The 21,370-nt window shown below is 40.3% G+C and overlaps 1 protein-coding gene across 1 annotated transcript; it reads right to left on the bottom strand.

Annotated features, from left to right (window-relative positions):
* Positions 1-6,264: 6,264 nt before the first annotated feature.
* On the bottom strand, positions 6,265-7,634 carry LOC133722374 (protein SLOW GREEN 1, chloroplastic-like). Its single transcript, XM_062149262.1, has one exon. The coding sequence runs from the start codon at positions 7,526-7,528 to the stop codon at positions 6,500-6,502; it is 1,029 nt and encodes a 342-aa protein (XP_062005246.1). The 5' UTR covers positions 7,529-7,634; the 3' UTR covers positions 6,265-6,499.
* Positions 7,635-21,370: the final 13,736 nt, after the last annotated feature.

Genomic DNA, 21,370 nt, shown 5'->3' with positions numbered 1-21,370 from the left:
CCTAGCTAGCTAGCTACGACAGAACATTACAAACACTACCGTGGCTGAAGAATCTCCGCCAAGCACGACTGATCACATCAAGAAAAGAATCTGAGACATAATGGTCGGAAAGAAATTTAAAGATAAAAAGAAGACCTCATATTTCGGGACCCTGCCTTCAATGGACGAGACATACAGAGTACACAGTCCATACCTTCAATATTTGAAACCACCCTGATTTGATTTCACAGGCTCCTCCATTTCATCCAATTTTGAACTCCAGGACGCTCCCCTAGTCCCCTTGGTATTATTGCTACGGCGAACCTTGGCTCCCATACAATTCATGTGTCACATTATGACTAGACTGGTTTTGTTCAAATTGAGAAAGAAAGAAAAGAAAATAGTAGTGTGACGTGCCCATTACAAGGACGAATCACATGAGTTTCACACAAACTTTGTACTGGATTTGGGTCTTTGTCAAGTACTATGTACAAAGAGAGGGAGAAAATCGAATAAAATCTGAACTATTTAGGCTCTATCTGGTATTGTTTTTTAAAATAATAAAAGCGTTTTCAGATAATAAAAAGAATTTATGTATAATTTGCCAAAGAGTTATAATGACTTGTTTTAAGTGGTTGTTTTGGTTTAGGATTTAGGTGCATTTCAAGAGAAATATTACAAAAAAGTTCTAAGCATGTTTTGAAATTGTTTCCGAATGCTTCCCATAATCACTTTCAAATACTTCTAAAACTCACCCAAGTTACATTTTCTTTTGCAATTCTTTTTAAATTATAATTAATTTGCTTATAAATTCAAAATCGCTTTTAGATCCGTGCAATGCAATCCCAAACATGCCTATGTGCTTCCACAACCACTTCCGGTAGAAAAGTTACAAATCAAAATCGAAAAGTTACATATCAAAAGCACTACGAGAGCAACAATGTCAAACAGAACTCTAGTGTTTGTGAGACCTACATATTTAATGGCCTGGATTTTAAGAACTTACCAACCCGCTTCAATTGTGATACATATGAAGAGGAATCCTAAATCCTTCATGACCAAAACACAAAGACCCTGATTCAATCGTACCACCAGGCCACCACAGTCTGAAACCATTTTTGCATGTCTGTAACAACAAGATGCTCATGTGTAGAATTTTCTCCAAAAGAAGTGTTCGCATGTTAAGGCTCAACCACCATTTGGGGCAGGCAAGAAGGAATCTTGAAAACATAGTAAGAGGGAGGTTGCTAAAATGGGTTAGAATAAAGATAGCTCAAGAGCTTGATCCCTTTCAATATAACTAGTTTCGTGGTTAAATGTAACTATGCTATGATGGTTCAACATTTGAAAGTTCGATCCATTCCGGTGTAAGAAGAAATGAAAGATTTTGTAAGCGGTAGACAGAACTGGACCTCTAAATTGGACTTGCCTATAACTCCCAGCGGGGCCAAACCATTCTTACCCATTAACCCATAACCCTTGTACTAACAGGTTTCATCACTAGCTTCCTGCTAAAGACTGTCACTTAACTACTTAAGTAGCCTTACTGCAGAGACTTGGATCACCATCGGAAACTTGCAGCTACTTTTTAAGGCCTGGACTGGCAAGGGCAACAGCAGAGAAACCTGCTGTTAAAAGACTCGTTTTCAAGCAAACAGCCAGTGGACAGCAAAAGCAAAAATGGTAGCAGAACAAAGCAAGAATGGCGCTTTCTGATATATATAACGTAAGCATAAACAAATGCAAAGGTCCAACACTCATCACTGAAATGATTCTATGCAACTGCTTAGTTGCGTATCAGAAAGGAAATACACACTTTGCGCATTGGATAACTTCAAAGTAATACACTGCACCGGCTAACAGTAAAATTGCTACACATATAACACAATTCAACATCTACTTTGATCAGTGGTAGTGACTGGTAAAACTTGCAAAATCTTTCATTTAGAGGTCCAATGTTGTCTCAATTGCAAAATAAATAAATAAATAAAAAATCATGCCAGTGATTCGTGTGGGAGCTTGAAGCCAGGTACTGCCGTACTGGGAGATCAATTGAGCTAGAAATTAACAAGAATACAGAGAGCAAAAAAGACACTAAGAAAAGAGTAGTGATGCAATAGAGAGATGTATTGTCACGCCCCGGATTTTGAATGATAAATTCAAATCCGAAACCTGAATAATTACAATTACAAAATCCAAATCTCGAAACTTCGAGTTCATTATTACAATTCACTCTCACAATATATTATAAAGCTCAAATGAGCATAACACACCTCACAACATACAATTGTTGTAAAACTCTAACAATTGCTCTAACCGCACGATCACCATCCTGGTTCTCCTGTCCTGTAGGATTACCCGCTACACAATTTGAATAGTGTACCGGGAGTTGCAACAACACAAAACCCGGTAAGCTTTTTACAGCCAGTATGAGTAAACAAGAAAGAATTGTTGATTTATTTCCTTACAATTATTATAACTCAACACGATCACCATAAAAGGAAGGATACTCTTGAGGCTCTCTTTTAAGAACTCATTCTTAAAAGACTCAAGTATCCTCAACACTTCTCACATAAGACCCCTCACAGTCTCAAGTAACCTCAACATTACCCTCACATCACTACTCAACAATTGGCAGACAGACTCATTATATATATATAGACCCTTATGAGTTACTCTCAATTTCCCTCATAAGGTTACCACATATATATAGACACTTATGAGTTACTCTCAATTTCACTCATAAGGTCACTCCACATTTGGCAGACAGACTAGAGCTCTAACTGAACGTAACCACTCGTCCGGCCACAGACGTGATTACGATTTAATACTATTAATAACCACCAGCCCGGTACGAGAGCGTGATTCACTAATAGATGCCATGGTCACCTCGTGACCTAGTGATCTCCACAGATCACAACAATTTATTGTTCCTCAACAATAAAACTCAACACCTCTCACAATATATTGTTTCTCAACAATAAACTCAATACCTCTCACAATATATTGTTTCTCAACAATAACTCAACACAACTCCAACAATACATATTATTTCACGTAAATAATATATATATAGACATTCACACAGGAATGCCTATTAATACCAACTATAGTTCATATGATTGCAATAAAATAACGTAATTAAATGTATTGGGTTCGTAATATGAACCACGTGAGGTTTACTCACCTCTAATCCAGCTGCGTCTTCTTAACAGCTCCATTAACAATCTCACGAATCGTCCGCCAAATAAATCCATCGATCACCTAATCCAATAATGATCTTAACTTAGCCAACAACTCAAAAGCACACATATACGGAAATCCACGGTCAGATTCTAATTTAATGATGATCCAACGGTCAGATCGAAATTATACGATGATCCAACGGTCGGATCCTCACGGATCGCCCTTAGGATCATCCTCCAAAATTATCATAAAGACTCAGATCTTCTTGAATCACTCTAACAAACATCTCCATAAAATTATATGAAAATCCGACGGTCAGATTCTCACGAATCGCCTTCCGAATCACTATTTCTCAATTATACGAAGATCCAACGGTCGGATCTTCGCCCGTGACCTCACAAAGTCACCGGGACAGTCATACGATCAACATATCCAAAATTGAAGCAAAACTGATGGTCAGATCTTCACAGATCGTAAACCGAAGATAAACGTAAAAACGTTAAATAGTAACGTCAAAACGTAAATCCACTATTTATCAACTTTTTCTAACATGACCATGTTATATATCAAAACGCTCGTATGGATGCATAGATCATCGCCTAGATAATGAAAACTCGAAATATGGTCTGATGCGCCGCCACAAGCGGTGGTCAGTGGGCGGTCAACGCGGCGGTCAACGCCAGTCAACCACCTCCGATGGCAAAGTGACCAACTACAAACTGGTTCAAAATGAAAGGGTGATCGACTTCCATACCTGGAGCTAAGTCTGGTTTGGCCTAGATCGTCCTAGATCAAGCGTTGAAGTTGGATTAATCCGGTGCGTCTGATCAGATTCCAGATTGAATCAGGGACGTCGAAATCTTCAACTCGTGATCTTTCACTCCACACTCCAAATCATCAAGCAAGGAGGATATGAGGATGATCAGGGGAAGGAGGAGATCACAAAAATGGGGAGGATCGGCCCGTGCAACGCCGGCACGGCCACGATCCATTCGGGTCGGTTACTCCACCTGGGGTCGCTTCGATCCAGGTCTGGGGGGAACGGCGGTGCAAGGCAGCGGCACCAGGCGACTGGGCGGCTTGCGGCGATCACAAGGAGGGCCGGGTCGTGGCCGGAGAACGCCGGAGGAGAGAGATGGGGCCGGGTCGGGTCGAGCGGGTCGACCGCGTGGGAGAGGAGAGAGAACGGAGGGTTTCGGGGACTGTTCAGCAAAAAGAATAAAATTTCGTCCTTAAATGAAATTTCTGATTTTTTTTCGATATTTATAGAAAATTCCCAATTTTCAAATATTCATAACTTAATCATACGAACTCCGAATATTGCGTTCCACATGTCCACGAACTCGTATCGACGAGCTCTACAACTTTCATGAAGGAAGTTTTCCCAAATTTTGAACGTATAAAAAGTCAACTTTGTTGACCCCCTAAAAACGTTCGTTTTCGAAAATAAAATCGTTCGAACTAATTCCACAACTTCTCCAAGCTTCGTACTCGCTCCTACTATCGTGAAATCATTTCCAAAATGTCATCGGACATTAATTTGAATTTTTCGGGTATTACATGTATAACAAGAATCTCCATCTGCTCCAGAATATACCTAGTCGACACTCAACACCAGTTCCCCACACCACCACCACCTCCATAGTAGTGTGCATATCTCTGTATAATATCAACTACAACTACGTATTTAACTGGTATAAATTATACGCAAGGGTATGCAGATTATATGCATAGTGATCACCTGTTCACCGCTACTATCATACACCAGCATATTGCTGTGCATGAATATGTATAAAGCTCAAAATAAGTAATAACATGCAAAGTATATGAAAAGTTTTTGGAGTTCATCAGGAACAGCATTCCTGTTCTGACTTATAAACAGTGACACCAACTTCCATACATCTAATATCTCTATCTAATGAATTTGCTTGATTACATATCCACATACCAAGTACAGTGTTAGAACAAGTGCACTCCTTCCTAAATCTTTGACTGATTTCTGAAGAAAAAAAAAGTAATATCGACTGTGATCATGACTATAACTACAATAGTTACTGATAGTTAGGCAGATAATGTACAAGACTGAAACTTATATAGTGTAGATTAAGACATTGCATAGAAATCAAAAGAATAAAATAGCATCTTATAAATGTGTAGGCATAATATGCAGCAGAGCTTGAATAAGAAGTCAAAATCTGAATTCGTGGTGTCTTGTTGATTTTAAAGTTAAAACAAAAGCATATTTATCCAAAATCTTTGCAACCATTCATGCAACATCCCCCACCCACATAGAACAACATTGCATGTTTATGGGATATCAAGGCATACTGATCAAATACAAACACAAGAAACCATAACGGGAAGTTAACTCTTTCAGCAGAGTATCCAAAGTCATTTAGTTATATCTTAACTTGAAAATTTAGGCAAACAGGGTTACAAAACATGAAATTTCACTGATCTATAGTCAGAACACTTATAATTCCACTAGTCTGACTGAACCCTAGTAGCTGAAGCATTAACTGGAAAACAGGGGCAACTAATCTAATGATGATAACTGAAATTAAGAGACTCTTTGTCATTACACTAGTTGATGTGCAACATACCTCTGCAGCTTGAATACACTATCCTTCTACTACTACTATCTACTAAAGTTACCTATAGTCTGACTAAACAGTACTAGCTGAAGCATTAAACCAAGACAGAGGCAAACACTAAGGACAACAAGCTGAAGTTATGTGATTCTTTGTCTCCACATTCTGCACTTCTTAATAAATTTCCATATCACCTTCCCCCCTCTCCTCTCTTTTCTTTGCCTAATAATAAAACTATAACTAAGATTCTAAGACAGCTAGCATTATTGAACTTGAAAGTGAACATGCTAAGATTGAAAACCATAACTCATGGTGTCGGATTATAGTTACAACACAGTTATCCATAGTGTTTACCATGATGTAGAAATTATCACAACGATTTCTGCAAAAAAAAGAAAAAAGCATTCCCACTTTAATTACATGCATTATACAGTTTCATGTATGGGAGGATATAAAAGCATGCTCTTTTGGTATAAACCCATGAAACCAACATGTCTGAAACTCTGAATGAACATCATAAAATAAATCTTTCTATCTATAACTTCAAAAATTGAAACAAAACTGGTTCAACAAAGCACTAAAATTTCACTGATTGATGTGCAAGATACCTCTACATTCTGAATACTTATAGCACTACTACTAAGTTACCTACAGTCCCAATGAAAACACTACAAGCCCAAGTGTTAACTCGAAAGCTGAGGCATCCACAATAACCTTAAATCAAGAGTCACATTTCCCTCACCTCACATGTTCGACCCCGCTGTCTCCCTGTCCACCTTTGCCCCAAAAAGCTTGGTCGCAAACATGTTATCATCGAAGTACTCCTTGTAAGGATGATTCTTGGGAACAAGCTTCCTGAATGTTGCGAATTGTTTCTCAGCCTCATTCTTCTTCCTCAACAGAGTGTATATAATTCCCTGACACAGATACGGCCTGAAATCCCTCGGCTCCTCCCTCACAAGCTCTTGATACAGCTCCAATGCATCCTTGTATTCGGCCTCCATCACTCGAATTTGAGCAATCAACAGCTTAAAGTCCCTCACATCCGAAGTGTTCCCCTGCTTCTTGCACCCCTCCATTGCCTTCTCAACCCTCTTCAACACGAGCTTCAATTTCTCTTCGGACTGCGACGCAGACATCACCAGCCCATGATAGGCCTCAACCCGAAGAGGGTCCTTGGCCAAAATGTCCTCGAATTCACTAGCAGCTAGGTCATTCTCACCCAAATAAGTATGAACATTGGCCTTGAGCAATTGCCACTCATAGTCTTCCGGTTCGATCTCGATCAACCGGTCCAGCACCTGAACCGCTTCGGTTAGCTTGTGGGCTTTGATTTTCACCTCCATCAGAGACCGAAGCGCTTCGACATCGTTCGGGTCACGGCTCAATCGCTCCTCAATTTGTCTCTCCGCGTCCTCATACGGCAATTTCCCGGCGGTTTCTTCCCTGGGCTCCACCGTGGCCGGCGCGATTGGGGCGGCGACGGCGGGCTTGGTGGGGTGGAACCGCATGGTGAAGAATGCGGCGGCGGCTATGGCGGCGCAGGCGAGAGGGGATAGGGTTTGGAGGAACGAGGGTTTAGGGTTTTGGGGGGTATGATGAGGTGGGTCCGCCGAGGAGGAGGCTCGGATTTTGAGGGAGGAGAAGTTGGAAGGTGAGGAGGAGCGCGGCGGCCGGAAGGAAGAAATGGGGTTAGGGAAAGATGGACGGTTGGGATTGATTGAGAGGTGGAGGGGCTGGTGACGGTGGTTAAGTTTAGCGAGGGACTCCATGGATGGAAGTTGAAAGAGGTTTAGAGTGTGAAGAGGTCTAAAACCCTGATGAAATGGAATGGGAAGGAGGTGGAAGGGAAAACAAGGGAAAGTTCAAAACCCTGAGAGAGACGAATATGCCGTTTTGTATGTTGAATCAATTAAGGGAGGAACAAACGACGTCGCGCAAGGTATTGGATCCAATAGGTTCGGCTTTCTGGGTTTTTTGTCTATCAAACCGTAAACCTAAAAAATTGGCCCAATTTGGTTATTAGTTCAGCGGGGTCAGGGTGGGCCAAAAACACCGTAAACCTGAAGAATTGGCCTGAATCAGCTGGTTTGGTACTGTTTTATTTATTTATTTATTTATCTATACTATTATTAAGAGAAGATGTTTTGTTAGTAAAAATTAAAATTTTTAATAGATTTAACCCTGAAAGATTAAAAAACTTTAAGAATAAATTAAATCACAAGGGTAAATATGACAATTATAGTAGATTTTTATTAAGAAAATTAAAAAGAAATTATCCCACAATCCCCACTTTTCTCTCCCACTATTTCTCTCTGCAATAACTGTTTTTTTTTCTTAGATAAAAAATTATTACACATGCAGAGCATGTATGAAGAATGTTAGTTTTATTTTATAATTAGCCATTTCTGTACAGTTTGAACCGAAGTCTTCAACATTGGAAAACTGTATGTTTAATTCGATTTGGTTCATTAATAAGAAACTAGTCTTTTTTCACACGTGCTCTGCATGTATCAAATTTTTTTTTTTAGAAAATAAAAAAGAAAATATAATGGAAGAAAACAGTTATTGCAAAAAAAAGATAGTGAGAGAGAAAAATGGGTTATGGGATCTTTTTTTGCTATATTCATCTTAACAATAGACTAATAGTATACTAATTGTCATAATTGTTTTTGTGATTAATTAATTCTCAAAGTTTTTTTTTTTAATTTTTTAGGGTCATTTCTGTCAAATTTTTTTATTTTGGTTAACAACACTTCTTTTAATAAGAGTATAGCTAAATGAACATGATATGAGAACAAGGAATGCAGAGACGTAATAAGATGAAAACCCTATTCTATCTAGCAGCGCCTCCACTCGTGTGATGCCCCGGAATTTCGTATTTATTTTCCGAGGATTTTCCGGAAATTAAATTGTGGTTATCGGACGGTTTCGTGGCTCGTGGATGGAGTGGAAGTATTTCGGACGAATTTTTATTCGGAAAGTATGACTTTAGGGGGTTTGCAAAGGTTGACTTTTGAAGTGTTGAGATTCTCAGAAAACTTCCTTCACGAAAGTTGTAGAGCGCATCGATACGAGTTCGTGGACATGCGGAACGCGAGAATCGGAGTTCGTATGAAGAAGTTATGGGCTTCGGAAAAACTTTCCATTTTGGTATAAAAGGAGGAAATTTTCCGAAAATTGCAAAGAATGCCAGATTTCCAAAAACGGAAACCCAGCTCTTCCCGAGCCCGAGTCGCACCAGCCACTTCGCCGGCGTCGTTCTTGCTCCTCCGGCCACCGTTTGCTTCGATTCAAAAGTGGGTTTTGCTCGCCTCAATCCCCTCTTGAGGTCTGTGGAAAGATTGAAGAGAGATTCGAGTTGTGGAGGGAGCTACATCGACTGGAAGTGGCCGCTTCGGGGATGAAATCGCCTTGATCGGAGTCGGAGATTCCGGCCATCTTTGTCGGTGGTTCTTGAGGGCTTTTGAAGCCCATAGGACGTTGATGCTTCTCCCAAAGCGGCTTGGGACGATTTCACTTGTGGAGGACGAATCGAAGCATTGAAATTCTAGGGTTTCAATCGGTCCGGTTTGTTCTAAGGTAAAATTCGATCGATTGGTTTATAATTGGACTTTGTTGTAGTTATGAAAGTTGAAATTGGAGTTGAGATGAAGAACTTTGGTGTTGGAAGTTTTGTCAAATTTCGAGTTTGGTTTGGCGGCGGTGCCGCCACTGTGGTGGTGTTTTCCGGCGGTTTCCAGCCACCTCAGGGATAGTTTCTGTTCCTGAGTTCGATCTACTCGTCGATACGAGCATTTCGATATATTGTTTGTAATTTTTGGAGATCGTATGAGCATGTTGTGATTTTTACGGTTTCGGACCGTTCGATGTTTCGATCCGTGAGGATTCGAGCTTCCGATCGACTTGTGGTTTTGGCATATCGATCGTTGAAATATTCCGGAGACATTTGGTGGTCTCGGATGTGGTTTCACCTCGATTGGCGTCACTTTGGGGATTTTAGTTCAAAACAGGGGTTTCGGACTTAAATCAAATGTGAATCGTTACTAAGTGGAAATCGTTTGTGATTAGGTACTTGACGAAGTATTTGGACGGTTATTTGGCGGATTGGCCGCTTTTTTCTTTGTTGAAGACGCAGCGGGAATTCGAGGTGAGTAATCTCACAAGGTTCATTATGAACGAAATTACCATTATTGTTTTGGCGTTAATTATTTAACTGCAAACTATAGTTGGTATTAGTAGGTATTCCTGAGCAAATGACTACGTATATATATATTTACGTGAAATATATATATTCTTGTGGATGATGTGTGATGAATAATATGCATGATGGGTTCATATTATTGTTGAATGAGACTTTTCATAGAAACAATATTGTGGAAAAAGATGTTTTCTATTGTTTGAAAAATATTGAGTTTGATGTGACATTTTGGAGTCAAGCGTGACTCATTTTAAATGTATTGGTCCTTGTACCAAGGGTCACAGATGGTGAGCAGGGATGGGGAAAGCCGGAACTAGATGGTCGTAACGTTTTAGGTCAGGTGTGACTTACTTAACGTTGGCTTGAGACCAGATGGGGTCTGAAAAGCATGGGTTGCAGATGGTGACCAATGATTGGTCTGAGACCAGATGGGGTCTGAAGATCAAGTGTCACAGATGGTGATAGGTCGCAGATGGTGACCAAAGGTTGATTCCGAGAGCAGACGAGGTCTGAATGATTATAGGTCACAGATGGTGACAGGTCGCAGATAGTGACCAAGGCATGAAATAGGGAATCGCGCAGTTGGCTGGGAAGTGGGTACTATCAGCTAGGGTGCTAGTCTGTCTGCCATGGTACTTCATGGATCTAAGTAGGTTACTTATGACTCCTGGGTACGTACTTTGTCCAGGTTGGACTAAGAATCATATTCTATTTGTTAGGTTAACGATATGTATGATTGAGGGTGTGTTAATGTGCTGTTGTGTCCAAGTTGGACTAAAAGAATCATATGCTATTTGTTAGGTTAACGATAAGTATGATTGATGTGCTTATGTATTTTGTCCAGGTTGGACCGAATTGATGTGTTTTGTCTAGGTTGGGCTGATTTGATGTGTTTTATCCAGGTTGGATCGATTTATCATATTTGAATTGTTAGGTTAACGATTTATATGATTTTGCCACTGTGTGACTTTTGTGATTTCCTTTTGGGAAGCATGGTATGTTTCCCTTATTCTCGAGTCGAAAGATGTTCCTCGTGTTGGCGTGAGTTGTGCGGGCTTTTATCCCGTAATTTGGTGTGAGTTGTTTTGAGTTACTCATACGGGCTTGCAAAAGCTTACCGGGTTTGTTGTGTGATAACCCGGTGCACTATTCAAACGGTGTAGGGGTTAACCTTGCAGGTTAGGGTGATCGTGGCTGAAGCTGAGGCGGCTTGTTGGCAGCAGAACGGGTAGAAAGCATATTTGGTTGGCCTTACCATTTTTATGACTTCCGCTATGTAGTAAACTCTGAGGAGCTAATACGTTTTATCTTGTTGTCGACAATTTAATTCGTAAGCTTATGTAATATATGACTCTGTGGGCGGGTCAATATTGACATAGTGGGTTCAGGGCATCAATATGTATGTTGTATAAAGGGAAAAAGTTTTCCAGGTATTTGGTGTTGATGGCTGAACGTTCACGCATGTATAATTATGGGGTTATATATCGATTTTTATTTGTGTTAAAAATCAGGGGCGTGACAGCTCGCACTAACTCTAACCCCACCTCCTCTTGTCGGCGAGGCGTTTAGCGGCTCCGGCTGATTTCCAATCTCAGGGCACCTTTGCCCTTCAATTGATCTATCTTGGCCGGATCTGACCCCTATTATTGAAGGCTATTTTGGCGGAGGTCCTAGAGCCCTGTTAATTTGGGCTGGCAAAAGCCATGGAGGTGGTGAAAGGCTGGCAAATATCTGCTTCATCCACGATGGTGACCCGGTTTCCTCGTCCTCGTTGCCTCCTACAATGGCTGGGATCGATGTGACGCCTATGTGGCTGCGATTGAACTTCCCCCAGGCTGCTGATGATGCGCTAACAGATAGAGGAGCACTGCTAATAAGCGGAGGAGCCAATGGAACCATTTGGCTGCTGTTGAGTGAGGAGATGAGTTTTGCCGATGCCATTGGGTATGGCGACGATGTTGATCTTGGGTCCGTAGGGTTTGATCTGTTTGGACTGGAGACCAATGCAAAGGACGGGGGAGCGCTACTACAAGAGTGTGACGGTGATGTCGCAGTAAGGATGCTGATGTCGGCGAAGCTGGCTGCTGGTGGCGGAATTACATGGGCTCGGGCTCGGGTCCATAACTGGATCTGGGTGTCCAGATTAGTATGGCAGGCGGTGTGTCACTTTTGGGCTCCTATCCGTGCCCAACTCAAGATGGCTTGGACGGTGAAGACTGAGGACTTACCGTCGACTATGTCAGTGTTCAAATCATGGCTGGTTGAATGGTCGTCGACGACTCTGGTGGCCGGGAAAGCATGCTGGGGTGTCCATGGGCTTCTTGGGCCACTGGTTGAGACTACAACTCTGAATCAAGTTTTGGGCTGGGATCTCTTGGGTCTAGAATAAGTATTGGGTCTTTGTACCCATTATTTAATTAGTTTTGTTTTTAACTAATCTATTACTATGCGAGATTAGTTCACAGTTATAGGCTTGCTTGGAATAAGTGAGCATGGGTACGGTCAAATGATCGGATCTAGTCTATGTATCGCTGTGGTTTACCACAAACTCTTTTTTTTTTTTTTTTTTGAAATGGGGCTGGTGCAGATGCCCTCAAGCCTTGATTAATGAAATTGCAGAATACAAGGGAGGGACATAGAGCCTGAACCCCAAATTACAATAAGCATAGAGAGAACATCCTGAAATAATACCAGGATTCTCCACAAAACCTTTGTATTCTAACAAGCACCAATTACCAAAGAGTGCACGAATGACTACTCCATTTGCTTTGACATAGCAGTGACATACCAGAAAGAAAACTCTATCACGAAGAAGCATCATTACAAATAGTACATGATATGTAATGGTCATTTCTGGCCTGAGTAATATTAATATATCGACATGATATTCTTCAAAAAAAAAAAAGAGTATAGCAAAATGAGATCTCATAGATAATGGGTAGTTATTTGCAGCGAAAGTGAATTGTATTTTCCTATTTTTCCATTTATATATTTTTTTTTGTTTCAGTATATTGACTATTATGTCGCTGGAGAATAAAAGTTGGGCTTCGTTTTTTAATGCTTCAGATTATTTTAATACATTTTTTCAGTTTTGATTAACAAAGTCTCTTCTCTTAATAATAGTATAGATAAGTTCTCAAATATTATTAGAAGGGAATCCATTTTAAAAAAGATAACATACTTTCTCGCTAGCGGATTATGCATGGGCACAAGTATTACTACTAAAAGAAGTAAAATAGAAAAACTCAATTTATGGTCTTTCCTAGTGAAGCCTTTTTTTTTTTTTGAAAGGGTTGAATCCTTTTGTTACTCTTGACTGAGGGTTGGAATTGTTCCAATCTTCATGCCCAACTTGTGCATGACTTCGAATTCAAATCCTAGTTGAACAAAAACATGACAGAGAATTTGGGATTTGAGTTCGAGTGGTGTTCAATTGGAAAATATGAAATTTTGGAAAAGGTCATGAGTTAGTGTCAAGATGAGTTAAAATTTAAAATTGATATTTTATTTCTTTAATAGTAAGACACGTGTCGGTGCTTGATTGACTAGCAGGAAAGGAGATGAATATAATGTTCACCCAAGACAAACATAGGGTTATCCTTTTAAAATGTATGGTTATGTTGTGATTCCCCCCTTACTAATCTTCAAAAGTCAACCAAAGACAAATAAATTACCAAAAAGGTCATATTTCAAGGTGAAGAGAATTAATAAAGTAAATAATTTTGAAATAGGAGTAAATACAGTTTGCCTCCTCTAATTTTGGAGCAAACATCAGTTTGATCCATGATTTTTTTTTTAATCATGATCGTCCTTGTACTTTCAAATTCCATTGGTCGCATTCAAATTTCAAAATCGCCTCCATTTGTGACGTCATATGATGATTTGGTACCGACATGAGGGCCCACTTTTTAGATTTTCAACCCATAAGAATGGCAAAATTAAATTAACATTTCCTCCTTCCTAAGAGTTCGACCTTCTTCCTCTGACGAGTCAGCCCAAACCTCCTCTCCTTTTTTAATCCCTCTAATTCCTTGAGCTGCTCCACCTCACTCTTCAAAACCCTAAATCCAGCCCCAATTCCAAACCTAACATCACAATCCAATTCAACCAAAATTTCCAAAACCAATCAACCAAAAACACAATCCAATTTTGACATTTTGGTGTATATACATCAATATCAGTTCATCCCTGCACTTTCATAATCTCCTTCTCCCATCGTCATCTTTCTCTTCGCCATTGCCACTTAGCTACTACTGCAAACTCATTAACTAAACTACATGCTAAAAAAAAAATTCAAAATCAAATTAAGAGTCAAATCAAATTCACAGTAACAAGAGCACAAATGACCTCACTCCATCGAAACTATAGCACCAACTTCCTTCATCTTCGCCACAATCAACTTCGCCTCCTCATTCGTAACCCCCACCATAATCGACTCCACAAACTCATCCCCATGCTACACCACTGCCCTTATCGATGCCTCAAAGCCCGCTGATTCCCATCCCCGACATCATCATCATTATTGCATCATCATCATTATTGCCGGCTTTATCCCCAATTTCTCTCTCAAGACCTCCGTCAGGTCTGAGACCTCGAGCAGACTAAATCCCAAGATCTCGTCCACGATCGCCAAAACCTTCTCAGGGGTGGGGTCGATCTTTTCTCTGGCACAGCGGTGGTGTAACTGGCGGTGAAATGGGAGGAAAGATAGGATCTTGATTGGAGACTAGGGTTCTGGGGGAGGATTTGGAAGTGAGAAAAAGAAGAAATCAGTGTAGGAAGAAAGGGAATAGAAAACTGGAAGAGGAAGAAAGAAAAAGAAAAAAAAAAATCTGAAAAAGTAGGGGTAGCTTGGACTTTTTGTCCAAAAAAGTTTAAACTGAGGTCAAAATTTGAAAAATGGGCCCTCATGTCGGTGCCAAGTCAGCTTGTGACGTCACAAATGGAGGCGATTTTGAAATGTGGACGGGTCTGATGGAATTTGAAAGTGCAGGGACGATCATGATTAAAAAAAAAGATCAGGGACCAAATTGATGTTTGCCTCAAAGTTGGAGGGGGCAAACTGAATTTAGTCCTTTTGAAATATCATGGATTTGTGTTCCCAAATCTCAACAAATAAAAACACCTTAGGCTCTGCTCTTGCGCCTTCAAAACCCTAAAAACCAGAAACTATTCACTGTGTCGAATTTGCAGAGTCATTCCTGAAGCGTTTAGGTTGAGGATGCAACCTTCAAGGTTCAGGAAAGAGCCCTGAAAAGGTATGTCTTCTCCTTCGATCTGCTAAAAGACAAAAACAAGGTCCTACGGGGTGGACCTTAGTACTTCAACCGTGCGCCGATCATCGTTCAGGAGTATGACTGCATGCAATCACTAATTACAGTGCAGATGGATGCACTGTTTTTCTAGGTCAGGCTTCGAAATATACCGCCGGCGCTGGAGGTCCGAAATACGATCGCTAATGTGGCCTCTATTCTGATAGATTTTTATTAGATAACAAGCTTTTCAAGGCTACAGGTGAGGCTAGGGTTCGAGTATCTCATGATATTGCTAAGCCATTTTTTCTGACCAAAACCCTAAAGTTGGCGCCGAGCATTGTTGAAGAAATTTCTTACTTCGTTGAGAATTTAGTTGGTCGTTGCAATATTTGTAGCTTAACCTTCCATGAGCATGGTACATGCCTCTTGCAGGCAAACCGATTGAGCAGCAGATTGTGAAACTGTCCTTGGAAAACAGACTGGAGTTGCTTACTCCATTTGCAGCCTTTTCAAACTACAACTGTCACGCCCCGAATTTTGAATAATAAATTCAAATCCGAAACATGAATAATTACAATTACAAAATCCAAATCTCGAAACTTCGAGTTCATTATTACAATTCACTCTCACAAGCAATATTGTAAAGCTCAAATGAGCATAACACACCTCACAACGTACAATTGCTGTAAAACTCTAACAATTGCTCTAACCGCACGATCACCGTCCTGGTTCTCCTGTCCTGTAGGATTACCCGCTACACAATTTGAATAGTGTACCGGGAGTTGCAACAACACAAAACCCGGTAAGCTTTTTACAGCCAGTATGAGTAAACAAGAAGAACTGTTGATTTAATAAAATACATTTCCTTTAACTCAAGTATAGAAATGTAGAAACATCACAATTACAATGATCACCACAAAACCACTTCACTTTCTCACTCTCATATATATATAAATATATATATATATATATATATATATATATTATACACTTATGAGTCACTCCCCGTTACCCTCATAAGGTCACTCAACATTTGGCAGACAGACTAGAGCTCTAACTGATCGTTTCCACCTACCCGGCGCGAGGGCGTGGTTCACGATTTAATGCTATTAGTTTCCACCTACCCGGTACAAGGGCGTGGTTCACTAATAGATGCCATGGTCACCCCCGTGACCTATTGATCTCCACAGATCAATATATATCAACAAATCAACAATTTATTGTTTCTCAACAATAAATTTAATACCTCTCACAATATTGTTGCTTTTCAACAATAAACTCGACACAACCATAACAGTACATAATATCTCACAATTTCAACAATACATATTATTTCACATAAATAATATATATATAGATAGACATTCACACAGGAATGCCCATTAATACCAACTATAGTTCACACAATGACGACAAAAAAATAAATTAATTAAAAGTACTCGGTTCGTAATATGAACCACGTGAGGTTTACTCACCTCGATAATCCCGCTGCGTCTTCAATTCCGCTCAAAATACGATCCACAATCGTCCACTAACTCAAACCGTCAATCACCTAGTCAGATACGATCTTAACTTAGCAATCATTCATAAACCACACATATACGGAAATCCAACGGTCGGATTCTAATTTAATGATGATCCAACGGCCAGATCGAATTTATATGATGATCCAACGGTCGGATCCTCACGGATCGCCCTTAGGATCATCCTCCAAAATTATCATAAAGATCCAACGGTCAGATCTTCTTGAATCACTCTAACAAACATCTCCATAAAATTATATGAAAATCCGACGGTCGGATTCTCACGAATCGCCTTCCGAATCACTATTTCTCAATTATACGAAGATCCAACGGTCGGATCTTCGCCCGTGACCTCACAAAGTCACCGGGACAGTCATACGATCAACATATCCAAAATTGAAGCAAAACCGATGGTCAGATCTTCACAGATCGTAAACCGAAGATAAACGTAAAAACGTTAAATAGTAACGTCAAAACGTAAATCCACTATTTATCAACTTTTTCTAACATGACCATGTTATATATCAAAACGCTCGTATGGATGCATAGATCATCGCCTAGATAATGAAAACTCGAAATATGGTCTGATGCGCCGCCACAAGCGGTGGTCAGTGGGCGGTCAACGCGGCGGTCAACGACGGTCAACCACCTCAGATGGCAAAGTGACCAACTACAAACTGGTTCAAAATGAAAGGGTGATCGACTTCCATACCTGGAGCTAAGTCTGGTTTGGCCTAGATCGTCCTAGATCAAGCGTTGAAGTTGGATTAATCTCGTGCGTCTGATCAGATTCCAGATTGAATCAGGGACGTCGAAATCTTCAACTCGTGATCTTTCACTCCACACTCCAAATCGTCAAATAAGGAGGATATGAGGATGATCAGGGGAAGGAGGAGATCACAAAAATGGGGAGGATCGGCCCGTGCAACGCCGGAAAAGTGGTTTTCCGGTCGGGTCGGGTTCTAGCTTCGGGGGGGGCTTCGATCCACTTCTGGGGGCAGCGGCGGAGCAAGATGACACCACCAGGCGACTGGGCGTGCGGCGGCGAGTTCGGGAGGCGCCGGGTCCTGAGCCAGAGGACGCCGGAGGCGGCAGAAAATCCGGGTCGGGTCAGCTGGTACCCGACGGTTCTGAGGAGAGAGAACGGAGGGTTTCGGGGACCGTTCAGCAAAAAGAATAAAATTTCGTCCTCAAATGAAATTTCTGATTTTTTTTCGATAATTATAGAAAATTCCCAATTTTCAAATATTCATAACTTAATCATACGAACTCCGAATATTGCGTTCCACATGTCCACGAACTCGTATCGACGAGCTCTACAACTTTCATGAAGGAAGTTTTCCCAAATTTTGAACGTATAAAAAGTCAACTTTGTTGACCCCCTAAAAACGTTCGTTTTCGAAAATTAAATCGTTCGAACTAATTCCACAACTTTTCCAAGCTTCGTACTCGCTCCTATTATCGTGAAATCATTTCTAAAAATCCACGGAATTTAATTTGGATTTTTTCGGGGTATTACAACAACTTTACTGGAGGAGCTTTTAGGTTTCAAGGCATCCAAACTCCAATTCTGCCTCCTATTGCACAAAACTTATTTGGCTCCAAAGTTCATCTAAATTGAGAAAGCCATTGGTCATTTGCAATGGTGACTTGCATCCAGAAACTTATGTGAATGAGAAACTAGCTTTGGTACCTGTTGATGAAGTGCAGGAAACATTAAAGCCTGGTTGTCTTGGATCTCCTTTCACTTCTCCAAAAAAGCTCAAATTCATGCTGGGTGATGTAACAGATGGAAAGCCTGGACTACCTGCTCCACCAAAGAAGGTCAAAATGCTGGAAGCCTCAACCAAATTTTTGGCGAAGTCATTAGGTTTAATTGAGACACCGAGAGGCTTGCTTGTTCCGGAGGAAGTCATGATGCCTAGAGGGATTGCTCAGACTGACTCTACTACAAAGAAAAAGAAAGGCAGACCATTGGGATCGAAGAACAAGAACCCTCCCAAATCAAACAAAGTCTCTGCTGAAGATGTGTTGACCTTTCTTCACTCAGGAAAGCCTGTTAGCCCTAGCTGGTGGGAAGGGCAAGGAAAAGATTTAGTTTTTCTTCTTTATTTAGCCTATTACTATGCTCTATTTCATAGTTGAATAGACTCGCTTTTAATAAGTGAGCATGACATGTCAAATAATGGTCCTATCATGTGCATAATCGTGATGTTTTCCTGCATCACAATTTCTTGCCTATCTGTACATGGTAGCTGAATGATATGTAATGGTCATTCTGGCATTACCCTATATTAATAAAATATCTATGATGTTCTTTAAAAAAAAAAAAATCTCAACAACTAAAATAAATAAATACGATAAAAACTCACACATAAACTTCATTTCAATCTTGAGAGATTAGTCTACGTGCCTCGCACTATCTTGAGCTTTTTGGAACAATAACAATAACTTAAACATCATTTCGTACTCCAATGTATAAGAAAGAAGAAAGGAAGTAATTGCCAAGTACGCTACTCCAATTTGCAAAGTAAACACTACGATAGTTAACAGAGTGATAAGCACATAAGCAGCCTGAGTTGATGCTAGCTTCCTCAAAGCTTCTTATCGTGTTCATTTACTTCTATCCACCTAATCCTTTAGTTCACTTTGCTTTTCCTTTTTAGTCTTCTAGGCTAATACTTAATTAAGCTTGGTGAATGAGCTTCATTAAAGAGCTTTCTTTGAAACGTTAATGTTACACATCTCTCATGAAAGAGGTCCATCAACGTAAAGTACGATGGAGACAATGAAAACACCTCTTTTGCTATGTCATATGATGGATATCGTTTTCTATACTTTTTTTTTTAGAGTAATAGTCAACCATTTTATTAATAATAAACATAAGAAAAATTACAACTTATAGATGTAGAAGCTACATCAAAATATAAATGATTAAATTATGTTTAGTCCCTGTACTATGACCCTTTTTTCGTTTCAGTCCCTGACATTCTCAATTAATCTGAAAAGTCCCTAACGTCAAAATTTCAGTCTCATTAGTCCCTCCCGCGTTAAATTAGGAGTTGGCCTTAGGTGAAATGTCTAATATACCCCTATGTTATTTCTTTTTCCTTTTTAATTTCTTTTTCTTCTTTTTTTTTCTTTTTCCTTTTTAATTTCTTTTTTTCTTTTTTCTTTTTAATTTCTTTTTTTCTTTTTCTTCTTTTTTTCTTGTTTCTTTTTAATTTTTTTTCCTTTTTTTTTTCTTTTTTAATTTCTTTTTTGCTTTTTCTTCTTTTTTTCTTGTTCCTTTTTTTTTCTTTTCATTTTGCCTACTTTCTCCTTCCTCAACCCACCAATCCCATTCCGATCAAACTCCACAATCCATCTGTTTCTCTCCCCAAATTGAAACCAAACCCAGCAAAGACCTAGCTTGGCGGTACAGAGATGGACATCGAGCAAAAGCAAGAGGCTAGGAGCTGATCGATCACTTCTTCACCTTCTCTGAAGCCATCTCCCTCTGTTAGGATCCGCCATCGCCTCCATCGTCGCCGACGCCATCTCTCAAACACAAGCATATCCCGACGTGGCGCTACCGATGCAGCAAGATACGATGGTCATTAAAAAGGAAAAGGAAAAAAGAAAAAAGAAAAAAAAAGAAATTAAAAAGGAAAAATGAATAATAAAAAAGCAAAAAAGAAATTAAAACGGAAAAAGAAAAAAGAAAAAAAGGAAAAAAAGAAATTAAAAAGGAAAAAGAAAAAACAGAGGGGTATATTGGACATTTCACCTAAGGCCAACTCCTAATTTGACGCGGGAGGGACCAATCAGACGGAAATTTTGACGTTAGGGACTTTTCAGATTAATTGAGAATGTCAGGGACTGAAACGAAAAAAGGGTCATAGTACAGGGACTAAACATAATTTAATCCAAATATAAAATAACAAGAGAAGTAATAGATGCAACAAAGCATCAGAAATAAAACCTAGCAAAGATACGAAGGGATGCAATTAAGCATTTGATGAGGCACCAGACAGAGTCCGGGCTATGTAAAACGGTACCAATAGTATGGTCGACCATACTTCCACGCAAAGATATACGTCGCATAGAGGGTAACCTTCTATCACGGTAACCGCCGGTAGTGTGACCGACCTTGCCTACTCCATGCAAAATAAAGCGCTGAATAGAGAGCAATCTTCTACCTAAGTAACCAAAGAAGCAATTCCAACATACAGATAAGTTTAGGGCCCAAAAACAGTCTCCCGGATCCCAAATGGGAACCCTAACAACTTCGGGCTCATTCACCAGCTGCCCGGCCCCAAGAAGGAAGGCCCAGCCCAAATTCCACTTGAGCAACCCAACAGAATAGAGGCCCAGGCCCACCAGGGTACTTTGGGCACCCAAAGCCTCTCTGGGCACCAACCTTGATCGTGGCTCTGACAGCTGCTCCACCGCCCATCGTCGGAGAAGGCACCACCCGGTCCCACCACTTACCTGAGATGGCCAAGGACGCCCGACTCTCTGGGTTGTCCTGATCCGAGAAGACAACGTAGCCATTGCCTCTCCCCATTGAACATAGACACGACGACCCCGATCAAGGAATGGGAACCAGAGATCTCCACCACTAGGGTTACTCAGCAACGCCGCCGCATCTTG

This window comes from Rosa rugosa, chromosome 7 (genome assembly GCF_958449725.1).
Source record: "Rosa rugosa chromosome 7, drRosRugo1.1, whole genome shotgun sequence".
Classification (NCBI taxonomy): domain Eukaryota; kingdom Viridiplantae; phylum Streptophyta; class Magnoliopsida; order Rosales; family Rosaceae; genus Rosa; species Rosa rugosa.
Note: the sequence above shows the minus strand (reverse complement) of the source record. Positions and strands in the feature narration are given on the sequence as shown.

Excerpts from the sequence above, each read along its gene's own strand:
- LOC133722374 (XM_062149262.1), bottom strand. The coding sequence starts at position 7,528 with ATGGAGTCCCTCGCTAAACTTAACCACCGTCACCAGCCCCTCCACCTC.